Here is a 13,328-nt window from a genome sequence, read left to right as displayed (position 1 = left end):
TAAATTTCTCGAGATCACATAGTACCTTTAGCGATTCATTTGATGTCTTCTTTTCATCTCCCAGATCACTTCTACCTGAGAGGCCTTCCTCCCCAGCCCCCTTTGCTATCCACCAATCACAGCCTTCCCCCTTTGTCCAGGAATGCCCCAGGCCACCCTCTTGGCTCTTGCAGCCGAGAGATGGACAACGGGGGAGGAGGGGGGAAGAGCACCAAGGATGTGGGCGAGAAAGGGGTGTCATCTGTGTCGAAGGACAAGGAGCGATCAAGCAGCAAGGAGCGACACCAGGAGAGCAAAGACAAACAGCTTCAGCTCCATCATCATCACCTTCATCAGACACACTCTGCCACCACTCCATCGAGCTACCACCACCAAGCTTACCCCCATCCTCACCATGCCCTTCTTCCTCACCTCACACCCCAGAGCAGGGAGGAGGACCACAGACACTCTCTGGAGCGACACAAGGAGTATAGAGACAGTGATTCGGGAAGCCAGGGGACAAAAAGTATGACTGCTTGTAAACTGTCCAGTGGTTCAGGGTCAGAAAGTGGCTCCGGAGGAAAAGGAGGAACGATGAGCAGTTGTAGTGGTGGTGGGGTGGGCAGGTCTCCATCTGGAGGTGGCAGGCGGTGCTCCAAGGATGGAGCCATAAACGGGGAGATGAGGATCAGTGAATCCTCCACTTCTTCCTCTGAATGTATGAGACGAGGGTCGGCTGCAGCAACAGCCATCTTGTCAGCTCCTACTCCCCACTCTGTGGCCTCCTACTCAATGCCTCCTCCTCCCCCTCCACCACCTCCTCCCCATGCCTTACACATGGGTGCCACAGTCACGGGAGGGTGGATACACCACGCACATAACCACCCTCATCCTGAGTTTTACTGTTCCCCTCTTACACTGACGCCCTCAAAAGATACCACTTCCGCCCCTGGGGGGTCTGGCAGGGAGGCGAAAGTTATTGGCCCAACATATTTGCCAACGGTTGGGCCACTGGGAGACCTGGCAGCCCCAGAATGTCGTGGTTCAGGAGGAGGCGGGAGAAGGGGAGATGATAAGAGTGGAGATGGATCTTATGAAAGTCCCTCTCATCACCTCAACCGACTAACCAGTTGCCAGAAGAAGGACAGATCCCAGCCACACCAGCAGCAGCTGGGATACGGAAAAGCAGACAAACCTCCTGACTGGAACCACCAGACACAGAACTTCCACAAACCCAACTCCAACATGAACTCTCAGCCCGAGCTACGGTCCTGCAGCCTGGAAAGATCTTCATCCTTTAGAGATATAGAGGTTGTGGATGATGTTTACCGACCCTCACACCCACTAGATGGCCAGGGGTCACACCCTGCCGCTGGACAGGGCACTTCCAAGAATGGCTCTGATACAAGCACTCCTCCCTTTAGGGACTGTTCCCGCTCGAGTCCTCATCCAGATGGGAAGGTGGGATCAGGGGCTCAGAGGGAGGGACAAAAGGTTGCAAGGATAAGGCACCAGCAGCACAGCAGCCATGGAGCAAGTACAGATGAAAGGGCAAGAGATGGAGGACAGACGGCACCTTCCTGGGGGGCTAGCGAGGGCAACCAGGAGGACCAGAGGAAAGGCTCCCATCATGCATCAGTTGGTAATGGTGAAGTAAGAGGGCTCAACAACCGAGCTTCAAGTAATGACCACAACCAGCCCCATTCTCAACCCCCTCCAACTCTATCCCATTCTACGTCACACACCACTGAGGATGAAGGCAGTGCCATGAAGAACCTAATGAACTACAGCTCCCAGCAGCCATTGCTTCTGCCACAGCGGAGTCCCTTCGGAGGCCTGGGCTGCCTCAAGCAGGGAGAGAGATCAGAGAAGGGGGACAGAGGAGGAGCTAAGCGAGAACTTCTGCAAGACCCACTCAAACAGTCGCTCCCTCCTCGCCGGGGACCCACTAACGAGGGAGAGAAAGGTGACAGAGGTGGGAAAGAGTCAGGGGACGCAGGAGAGGGGGAGGTGCGGCAGCCTCCGGTTGGTATTGCTGTTGCGGTAGCCCGACCACCCCATCGTTCCCCAGACAACACCCCTGGACACAGCAGACAAGGCAGGGTGCTTCCCAGCATGAAAGGTCAGACATCATTTATGCTCCTTGCACTGTAAGTCAATTAATGCTATTTCTGTGCTTTAGGCTGCATTATGGGAAAACCCCTCAGTTGCACACTTAAGCCATTAGCTAATGGTGTTGTACTGCATTTTAATATCTTTCATTTGTTGTGGACACTTACTTGCAAATAGCTTCAGTCGCTCAGCTCACCATAATGCACATCCAGTGAGACATTATAAGAAGGCAGAGCTGCTCATTTCTGCATGCACAGTGATTGTCAAAGTAATACAACAAACCTTCCTGAAATTCACGTATACATGTAGCAGACGCAGACAATGATGTAAACTGATAAAGACTTCCAGAGCGTTTGGCGAAAAGGGCCATTTGCTGCTTTAAACAAACATACCTGATTTCTGCAGCACAACAGACATATCATGTTCGGCCTCATGCATGCTCTACTCCACCACTTGCCCAAAAGTTCCGGACATTTCCATGTTGTAGTGTACGAGTCTGATCCGGACAATTCTTGCTGCATTCGTCAAATATGTGGGGGAAAACTCCAAAGTTCATGTCTCACAGCAAATGTTTATCTGTAGATAAACTTTTTTTAATATAAAACGTTTGACGATGCAACCAAATCTTCACATCGGCTCTTGATTTTGTAGAAGTACCCATGTTCGAAATCGAAGGACAGTTTTAATTGGTGAATGACAGTAAGTGTAATTACTGTGTACTTGTTTTTCAGGGGTGTCTCGCTCTGTGTATCCTCTTGGCCGGGAGGCAGAGGAGAGGAAGAGGATGACAGAGGAGCAGATCAGCCTTCATCATCTGGAAAGAGACAGAGAGCTAATCATCAGGTACTCTTAAATGCATCAACACATGTGAACCTTCACCAATAGGAGCACACACATGCATCTCTTCATTTTTTTTCTCATCTGATAAGCTGCAGTTCTTTTATTCTCTCCCTGTCTGAGGCTGTGCTTCTCTTTTCTCTCATCCCCTCACTCCATTTACTCTTCTCACCCTTTGATGTGGTATTTCCTTACCCACTCACTCTCTTTCTTGCCCTCTCTCTTTCCCTTTTCCGAGATGAGATGTGGTGCATTAATATTATGGAGACTAATACGAATCGAGTCTCTGAAGTATCAGGCTCTTGTTATGTAGTCATATTAAGGGAAGAAAACATATAATGAGAACTCATAGACCAAGATGATGGCTGTTCCTGGTGCTATCACATTTCATTTTTTTTAATGAATATAATGGTGGTAGTGGTAATGAAGATGACAATGATGAAGATAATGATCATAATGATGGCGATGATGACAATAAGAGGGATAATCAAGATAATGACAAAGTTCGCCCTGCCTACCGCCATGACAGGGAAAACAAGGATCGAGTGGAGTTCGCCAGGATCCACCCTTCTAGTAGTTGCCACGGGGACCTGACCTCCCACCTCCTGGTTCCAGCCAACCAGTTAGGGCCAGACCCTGCTGCACACGCTCACCCGGCTCACCACCACTGGATGCAAAGGACGGGGAGCCCCTCCCTCTGGATGGGGCATTCGTACAGTGAGTAGAAATCAACATAAGGAATCTAACTTATGTATGTGTTTCACAACAAGTAAAAACTAATTTGCTTCATACATAGAATATGTATCTTTAATCACCTGACTTAATCACCTCACTTTCATTGGCTTCAGTCAAGACCAGTGTTTTTATCATTTTGTTGAAATCACGTGAGAATAACTCGGTTCCTTTGACTTCATGTTGATGGATGTTTTCTTTTGACTGTATGTTGTTCAATCGTGATGCTACTGTTAATAACAATGAATACAAATGTTTATTTATTTATTTCTAAGTTACATTTTCTAATTGAAGTGTTTATAGCAGTATATAGTATATTGCTTCTTCAATGAATAACAATCATGTTATAGCCACAAAAAAATATGTTAACCACCTAGAAATGAAAACACTAGAATGGCACTCTTCAGAGCTGATGCCACTGCCAAGGCCCAACAGTCCTATAAATTCAATTAAACTTCACCAAATTTGCTCACATTTAAAGATATCAGTCCCTTTCATAAACCTGAATTTTGTTTTCATTAAGATCTCTACATTATCCCTTTAATATTTGTAATAACACTCTATCTTGCAATGTTAACAAAAGCGAAAAAAAAAAAATCCTTGATCTGCCCGCCTAATCAAAATCCGCTTCAAAAGCAAATAGGTTCTTCCTTATTTCCCAGCCGCTCACCAAGTGTCAAGAAAATCGCTACAATATTATTCACGTAATCCTGCTCACAGACAGAAAAATGAAAACACAACCTCCTCGGTGAAGGTAATAACCTCCTTGGTGGAAGTAAATAGCACGTTTTCTCACAACTCCACATTATTCGTGTTTGCTGTTTGCATCCGAAGATCTACCCACTTATCCACAGCAGTACCTATTGAAGTAGTAAAATAAGGATTTATATGTGGCACCTGTTTGACTCCGTTGGGTGTATTTCTTTTCTCCAGGTCTAAGCCATGTGGGAATGAGCCCCGGCTTCCCAACAGGTCTCCCCGGCTCTCTGCAGCCCGTCTTGGGGTCACTCACCCAAGACCCTAACTCTACGCTGGTGGTTCTTCCGACAGAACCGGGTCCTCATCATCATCTCGGTACGCTAAGCAGCCTTTTTTATAACAACTCACACTGACAACCAGCAGAGCCTGTATTCACCGCTGTCTGCCAGTACTTAACTGCCTCCCCTGCCTCCCTCCTTCTCTCCATTTGTACCATCAGAGCTGCAGCCATTTCTCTCCCAGAGTTTTAGTATCATTGGCTAATCATAATATAATGCTCAACTAAGTCCCTCTGTCAGTGGGGCCGTGTTTTATAGCTTCGTTAATGGGAGCAGCTATTCCATTGCGCCCTCTGCATGTGCCCAGCGTTATGCAAACCATTTTAACTGATATCCATCTCTCTTGTGGTGGCACACTGGTGTGTTTGGACTGGACTTTGTCTAAGTGTGTGTGTGCGTGTGTGTGTGCGTGCGCATGTGTGTGTGTGAGGACATCTTAACTTAGTTGTGTTCATGTCTGGAACACCATGAAACATGGCTCAGTGTTAAAGGTTGTGTTGTACATCTCAACCATTGCTAAAAAGAGAAAAGCGTGCGTATGTGTGTGTGTGTGTGTGCGTGAATGCTGCTTTGCAAACAGGCTGTGAAATTTAATTATCTCCCGCCTCCCTTGCCTCGCTTCGTGGGAGTTCCTGCAGAGAGGGGAAGTGCATCCACTGAACCCTTCCCCTGGGAAACATTAGCCCACTCAGGCTAATCTCACAGAACAAAGGTTCCCAGCGACAAGGCAGCCAAGAAGGGATGTGTGTGTCAGTGCCCGAGTGTGAGTGAGTTTACATGTGTGCGTATCTGAATTCATAAGCACTTAGGGTGGGGTTTTAAAGAAAGTCTGTGTTTCCCTGCACAGACAAACACCATTATTAAAAATAAAAAGGGTTAAAAAAAGGAGATGGAGGATTGGTGCAGTGACAAGGATTCGCTTATTGTGTCTGGAGCCAATCCCAAATATTAAGATGGGCACTTTGGGAATGTTCAATGACAACATTTCTAAGTCATTATTTTACTGCTTATTTAATTCAAAAGATATATGATGTGATTTGTCAATCAAAATGACATTCTTCAAAAACGACATCACGTTTCCTCTATATCCAACTTTCTTCCTCCAGATGTTTTGGAGCAGTCAGGACTGTGGCCTCCTGTCTACGGCGGCCGCGGCCCCCCTCCTCACCTGCAGCATCACCCTGTCTACTCCCGCTCCTCATTCCTACGGCAGCAGGAGCTGTACGCCCTGCAGCACCAGCAGCACCAGCAGCAACAGCGAGTCATGGAGCACATGCAGCGCCACACCATGGGACAGGTACAACTAATATTATAATTGAAAACTTGTCAAATACGGTTGCTTTATTATTGTGAAACTGTGGGGAAATGAGAATAAGAATTGTGCAGATATTGTGAACATTCTCCTTTGAGATGTCAGGGTTAGCATACATACATAGTCATAATTTCTTTAAAGAAATCTCACTTAATACCTCAGCCCTTAAAGATAAATATGAATAATCTCAAAATCTGTGTTAGAAAAGGTTTCATGTTGCTTTTCAACCACTTTTACATTCTTGTTCATGTTTTTCTCTATTTAAACACAAATCAATCTGGTGTTAACTCTCCTCATCCATTTCACAGAGAAAACACGACGAGCATCCCATTACGATAGAAGACACTCCTCACCAGTCTTCCCGCAATGCCTCCTCATCCTCCTCCGCCACCTCATCTCATGCAGCCAAGCCCTTCTCTCACACTCCTCCTCCACCCAAGACGCCCACGCCGTCTCCGGGAATGTGTCCCTCCAGCCGTCACTCGCCCTGCTACCACTCCCCGTCCAGACGGCCGCACCCACCGAACCCCCTGACCCCAGCTCCGAGCCCGGCCGCCGCGGCTCCCCGCTCCCCGGCGCTCAGCCCCGCTCCATCGCACCTTTCCAAGGGGCTGGAGAGGGGCAGTGACAGAGGAGAGGGACAGCCGCCTCAGGACTACCCACAGTCCCTAGAGCCAGGTAGGAGAAATGCATAGGCTGTGCCAGTCACACAAAATTATTTAAAGACAAAGAAATAGAGGGATGGGAAAAAAGATAGAAAGACAAGAAAGAGGGAGTGGGTTGGAGGCTGCTGGAATGTAGGACTCTTTGAAACGGGATATTCTTTTGATTTAGCAGTATTCGTTTGAAGCATAGCTTATCCCTTGAGTGTGGGTCTGTGCGTCCTTGAGTGTGGGTCTGTGTGTGTGTGCAGTTTTGTTTTGTGTTCAAGCTAAAGACAGACAGCGGGCGGGTCGGCCGTTAAGGTCAGAGGAAAGCATGCGGGCGCTCAGTGTGTTTATGTTTGACCTGCCAGTGCGCACGTGTGTCTGAGCTGACATGTGTGTCGTTAGACGAAGGTCAATGATATCCTCAGATAGAGCCTTCATATCCTTCAGGGGTCCTTGAGAAGTACAGGTGGAAGGAGGATATGCAGGATATGCGTTGTCGGGGGGGGGGGGCAGGGATACCATCAATAATTCGAAATGCAGGGGTGACAGGGCCGACATTGCAATCACAAGAAAACAGCAGGGTGTCATCAATAACACACATAAATCTATACACACATGCCCACAGTATACATATTATGCACTACCTACTTGTACTATGCATACACATGTGCTCTGTGTCAGTGTATTGTTCCAGGTTTTTGAGGTCTGACCTAAAGACAATGGAGATTTTTTGTTTCATGCAGATTCTTGAAAATAAATTCAACATATTATGTATCACGTTTTGTGTCAGAACACAAATTAAACCATTGTTCCCTCCTCTTCCCTCCAGACTTGCCACCTGTTTACTCCTACCCTCCGATCGCCATGGGTTACAAGTCCAGGCCATCACCTGCCGAAGCCAGATTGGCTGAACAGACCACGTTGGAGGCAGAGCCAGCAGAGCCCGACTCCAATTCCAACCCACATCCGTGCCATATCCAGCCTCTCACAAAAGAAGAGGAGAGCAGGGAGGAAGAGGAGGATGGATCAAGAGACTGTGAAGTGGTGGAATCTCAGAGTGGAGTCGCAGAGGAAGAGGAGGGGAAACGGAGGGTGGAGAAGAGAGGATGCTCTGTCTCCGAGCCAGGGAGCACGATTTCTGGATTGCTGCCATGCCCTTCCCCGGCTCCAGTCCCAGATCCAGCCAGCCCGGCCTCAGCCACGGGCAAAGCCCTAAAAGTAGATCTCTCCCTGGGTTATCCGGGCCAGAAGGCCAGCCTGGAGGAGCCCCAACTATCCAAAGAGCAGGAGGATGATAGGGAGCATGGAAAAGAGGACACGGGGGAGGAGGAGGAGGAGGGAGAGAGAATGGAGCCCGGCACAACAGAATGTTTCGTCTCTGTGTCTGGAGAGCCCAAAGAGGAGAAGAAGGGGAAGGAAGTGGAGGACAGGGACAAAAATGGAGAGAATGTAGAGGTGGCCGAGGATGAGGAGGAAGTGAGAGGGATGAGTCCCGTCGAGGACCTGGCGGTAGTCCCATGTAGCTCACCTGCTCCCTCCCCGGCCTCCGACCCCTTCCTGCCTCCCTTAGCGAGCACGGCCACCCAGCTCCAGGGGGCCTACATGTGGAGCCTGGAGCTGCTGATCGCCGCCGCTCTGTGCGCCACCAGGGATGCCTTGTACCCACCCGCACCTGTCAGCCGGGCCCCGAGCCCCCCACCAAACCACGGCATGGCGATACTGGGAGAGCTGGCCGAGCTGGAGATTCAGCAGAGGAGCAGGCACAGCACAGAGAAAACCCATGAAGGTGAGAGGGAAATGCTTTTTTTTTGTCTTCAGCTGCGGTCCTTGGATGTCAATAATCGAAGTGGTTCGACATTTTCGAACCACTTCTGAAAGTTTATAACATACACCCCCCCTCCCCTCCCCCCCCCCCAGTATTTAAGTGTTTCCTTTCATTACATACACTGCACTAATACTGTCGTGTTAGAGGCAGCAGGACTGAAACGCCCGTGAAAATTAGATCAAGGAAAAATACAAAAGAGCGGTTATCCTACTTCTTCCTTGTCTACACAAGCACATGTGCACACACACCCAAACACCCACACACACACACACACACACACACACACACACACACACACACACACAGTGAACCAAAAAAAGGTTCTGGGAGATGTGCAACCCAGATGTGGAGACGGTGAACTCACTCATTAACCTAACACTCACACACACCAACAAACACACGCACACACACACACACACACACACACACAAACACACACGCTAACTGTCCTGCTCCCTTCCTCAGTGTGGACCTTCTATTCTTGACCATGTTTTTCCCTCTGGAAAGGGTGTGTGTGTGTTTGTTCTGGGGGGGGGGGGGGCACAATGGACAAACACGCGGAGTCTCAGACACCAGCCAGGACACACACACACACACACACACACACACATACACACACACACACACTCTGCCCAGTGTGTCCCCCAGGCTCTGGCGTCTTGCTTTGCTAATTAGACCCTTTCTTTTAAAACACTTCTCCTGTAAGCGCTCCTATTTTCCCCTCGTCCCTCTGAGAGAAAGTGTTTTTATTTATCCCAGCATCAGTGTGTGCATGCTCGTCTGTGTCTGTCTGTCTGTGTGCACGCACGTCGCTGTGTGTGTTGTGTGTGTGTAAGCTGTTAAGTAATCCCAGATGAATCCCTGCTCTCCTCCATCAGAGTCTATGTGTCTCTCCACCAGGCTGCCTGCTCCCTGCCTGCGCCTCCTCCTCTCCTCCTCCCTCCTCTCCTCCTCCCTCTTTGTCATTTTTTTCCCTCCCTCACTCGCGTCTCCTGCTCCTTCTTTTTTTTATTAAACCAATGTAATCTTGTGTGTAAATCCTGCCTCTGCAAGCCTTGTTGACGGAATTAATAAGTGTAAAAATCATAAGTCGCTCTGCAGCTGTCTGTGCATGTGTGTGTGCGTGCGATGCAGAGCCGGGTGAGTTTGCATTTGTTTATGTGTGCACGCACGTGGTTAGCATGTGTAATAGGTGTGAAATCAATAAGTCCTGTTGTGGCATGGAAAACGTTCTCCAAATTGCAACACATTTATTTTAAAGCCGCTCGGGCCTCGCCGCAGTGTGGAATATTATTAATGCCGCTGATGGCGTTTTTCTGTCATCGTGAATGTGTTTGGGAGATGAAGCCGATCCCTGACAGATGCATTTATGCCGCTCCTTGACGCGGAAGGGTATCTCAGCTGTTCACTGGAGATCGCAATTACAGATAAAGGAATCAAGAGATAGCCCCCCTCCCCCCCAGTATAAGTTAACACGATTACTTCTTACATGCTTACAGACAGAGGGGCTGTTTGCGTCACAGTGTTCTTTTTTCCTTCACTTTCACTTTATATCGCAATTTTAGCTCCATAAAAGTTCCTTCATGGAGGGTAATGATCACCAGGCCCACATCAACTGGAAGTGTTTTTAATTTTACTCCGCTGTTTTTGTATCTCCCTCTGAAATCCCCTGCGCAGCCTCCCATTACATCCTTCACCCACTTTAGAGACACAGTATAGTATCACTGTGTTGGTGTGTGTCTGTGTGTGTGTGTGTGTGTGTGTGAGAGATAGATAGTGAGGGCAGAAAGTATCAATCGATTGTGGCCGTCCTCCAGGATACTAAACTCGGTGTAGTGATGTCAGCGGTGATGTCATCCTGTCAGGGGTAATCGGAGCGTGCCATTGGCTCAGAGGTCTCGCAGATGAGAAGCCGCTGACCTCTGCCAGCCGGGACAGGACAAAGCCGCACGTCTCAGATCCTTCCCGCTCTCCTGGTGCTCTCCCTGGAGTTAGTTCTCTCACATCCGTTTCTTCCCTTTCTTTATTTTTTGTTCTTCATCCTTCCTGCCCTCCTCATTCTCTCTCTCTCTCTCTCTCTCTCTCTCTCTCTATCTCTCTCTCTCTCACTCCGCTGTTTGCTGATTTTCTGTCTCCGTCTACCACTCAGAAGTGTAGGTTTTTAATATGATTGGGCCTCGCTGCTCCAGTGACACCTCTCCTCCTCCTCATTTTCTTCTTCTTCCTCACCATTCCTCTCCTCATCTTCTCCTCTCCCTCTTCTTCTTTTTCTTCTTCTTCTTCCTCCTCTGCTCTCCTCTCCTCGAAGGGAGAAATTGGCTTCCGTCCATGTCCATAATGAGGAGATGTAGGAGAATAAATAGATAGCTCAATAAACACTTTGCTTCTTATTGCTTCTCCTCCCCTTTACTCCCATCCCCCCTTCATCTTACTGTGTTGCACTCCTCCTCCTCCTCCTCCTCCTCCTCCTCTCTCCTGTCTGTTGTTCTCCTTCTCTCCAATACTCCCTCAAGCCCATGTCTGCGCAGCTCAGCGAATGTTGTAGGTGAATGTGTGTATTCAGAATGAGTGTTTTGTTTGCATAGTTGTGAATGTTTACGTGTGTGTGTGTGTCACTGTGTACGGAGCATCTCATGAATATTCTGTTTCATCTGCTGTTGCTGTGACAATGACAGAGTTAATGACAGTGACAGATGTAGAGATCGTTCTACAGCTCCAGCCCCCCCACCCCTCAGTGTGCATGTGTGTGTGTGTGTCTGTGTTGTTTATGTACGATTAGGCGCAAACACAAGTATACATCAAGTAAACTACCCACCTAATAGCATAAATATCACTTTTCCAGGGCACAGTTTCATCGCTCCAGGAAATAAATCCCGTTCAGGCGCTCAGAATGTTTTGTAACGCGGTGTCAGTCGCTATGTGTGACGCGCCAATCTGAAACCACAACAATCTCTCCGTGCAGGTGAGGACATGCTGACCTTTGACCTCCACAGTCTGGCGACGCTGGCGGCCGCCCGTGCCCTGGAGATGGGGGGATGCGCTGAGGATGTGCGGGCGGACCAGCAGTGTCCAATCAGGGAGAGGCTCAACCTGCGCAGGAAGTGCAGCTGGACGCCTCGCCACGAGCCGGTGAGGTTTTTACCCGATGTGTATTCTGTGTTTCCGAGGGAAACATAAATCATTCAAGAGGAGTGAACTCAAAGTGTTGAGTCGTGTTGGACAATGGACTCACACCTTGTTTAGTTTTTACTAAGCTTAAAAGAACAAAAAACAAGTTACAGAGAGTAGCTTCTCCGACATTGACGATTCTACATTTTAAGGAAACTTTTATTTCAGGTGTTTCCACAAAGCATCTGTTGCTTATTCTCTGTGATGCAAATTTTGCTCAAATGTCTCCTTAATAATCTTTATTTTTGTAACATACATTACTGTGTGTTGACTTACATTGTATAAATAGGATCAGTTCATTAGTGAAAGTAAAAAGTAAAGCTACTAACTTAATACAATAATTATAATGCATTAAAAAAATATATACTTTTCATTTGATTGAACAATTTTGTGTAAAAAAGTTTGGCAAAATATAAGTATAAAAATATATTGTCTTACTTCTTGAAGATGTAGTTATATAGAGAGATAGCTCTTGAGAATATTCCAGCTTGGAGCTCTTGTGCCATCTTTGCCTTTGAGGTCAGATGCTGTTGTGACTTGTGAGTTTATGGTTACAGGGGACTTAAACAGGCTGCACAAACATCAGCTGGATACTTCATAAATCCAACGACTGTTTAACTCAGTTTGTTTTCAGCATTTAAATATCCTCTGTTTTGTGTGTGTGTGTGTGTGTTTTGGTGTGCGCGTGTGCGTGTGTGTGTGTGTCCTCGTGTGTGTGCGTGTGTGTGTGGCAGGCATGCCCAGTGAAGGGCTCCATGGAGACAATGGGAGGGGAGGAGCTGTCCATGCGTGTCCAGCTGGCTGAGTTACAGCGCCGCTACAAAGAGAAACAGAGAGAACTGGCCAAGCTACAGAGGAAACACGACCACCAGTGAGCAGAGAGAACGCACACACACACACACACACACACACACGCACACACACTCACACACTTCTTTTTGTCTCTATTGAATCATGCATTCCAACATTCGCAGTCCTGCTGTCATGCTGCATCCTCCTGATTTATCAGGACTTGCTGCCTGCTCATACCTAATGCAGTTTGTCCTGTAGCCGATACAAGTTTCCTCCTGATTTCTCTCGCTGTACTGACTGCATCTTTGATCTCTCTCTCCCTGTCTCCCCCCCCCCCCCCCTCCCCCCATCTTCCTCCTCCTCCTCCTCATCTTCCCCTCTGCAGGAGAGAGGAGACGTCTCGCAGCCCTGCACGCCGGGGGCCTGGCCGCCCCCGCAAGCGCAAGTCCACCCCCGGCCCAGCTGCTGCGGAGAGTTCCAAGAGACTCAGGTCAGTGCGCTGATGTTGCGTCAGTATAATCAGTGTGATTGGCAAGCCCCGCTCATTCATCCTGATTTCTGTTTGTGTTCTTAGTGAAAGGCACGGTTGATTTTCAAGAAGTTCTTCTTCAGCTGAATTGATTCAAATGCTCTATAGCTGATGATTTGCTTGATTGGGCACTGGAAGGAGCCGCTCGCGCACACACACACACACACGTGCCAAGTGGGTTATGTGATGGAAGCTGTAAGCTGGGTGTGATTTTGAATGAGGGGAGGTAATGGAGATGAGGCCTTCATTAATCATCATTAATCACTTTTAATCATATTTATCACTTGCATTGATCATGTCCTGATTCCCTGTGGACCTCCAGCATATATTAATACAGCTGGACAAAGTCCCGATG

The 13,328-nt window shown here is 48.1% G+C and overlaps 1 protein-coding gene across 1 annotated transcript in view; it reads left to right on the top strand.

Annotated features, from left to right (window-relative positions):
* The window catches only part of bahcc1b (BAH domain and coiled-coil containing 1b), a 54,171-nt gene that overhangs the window by 26,868 nt on the left and 13,975 nt on the right, over window positions 1–13,328 (top strand). The window contains exons 5-14 of the mRNA XM_062414363.1: window positions 65–2,101; window positions 2,823–2,934; window positions 3,458–3,645; window positions 4,594–4,734; window positions 5,804–5,994; window positions 6,318–6,687; window positions 7,489–8,445; window positions 11,447–11,613; window positions 12,387–12,523; window positions 12,830–12,934. Of these exons, the coding sequence (XP_062270347.1) occupies window positions 65–2,101; window positions 2,823–2,934; window positions 3,458–3,645; window positions 4,594–4,734; window positions 5,804–5,994; window positions 6,318–6,687; window positions 7,489–8,445; window positions 11,447–11,613; window positions 12,387–12,523; window positions 12,830–12,934 (4,405 nt within the window). The remainder of the gene's footprint in view (window positions 1–64; window positions 2,102–2,822; window positions 2,935–3,457; window positions 3,646–4,593; window positions 4,735–5,803; window positions 5,995–6,317; window positions 6,688–7,488; window positions 8,446–11,446; window positions 11,614–12,386; window positions 12,524–12,829; window positions 12,935–13,328) is intronic.

Source organism: Platichthys flesus, chromosome 20, assembly GCF_949316205.1.
Source record: "Platichthys flesus chromosome 20, fPlaFle2.1, whole genome shotgun sequence".
Taxonomy (NCBI): Eukaryota; Metazoa; Chordata; class Actinopteri; order Pleuronectiformes; family Pleuronectidae; genus Platichthys; species Platichthys flesus.
This window is presented reverse-complemented; position numbering and strand designations above follow the sequence as displayed.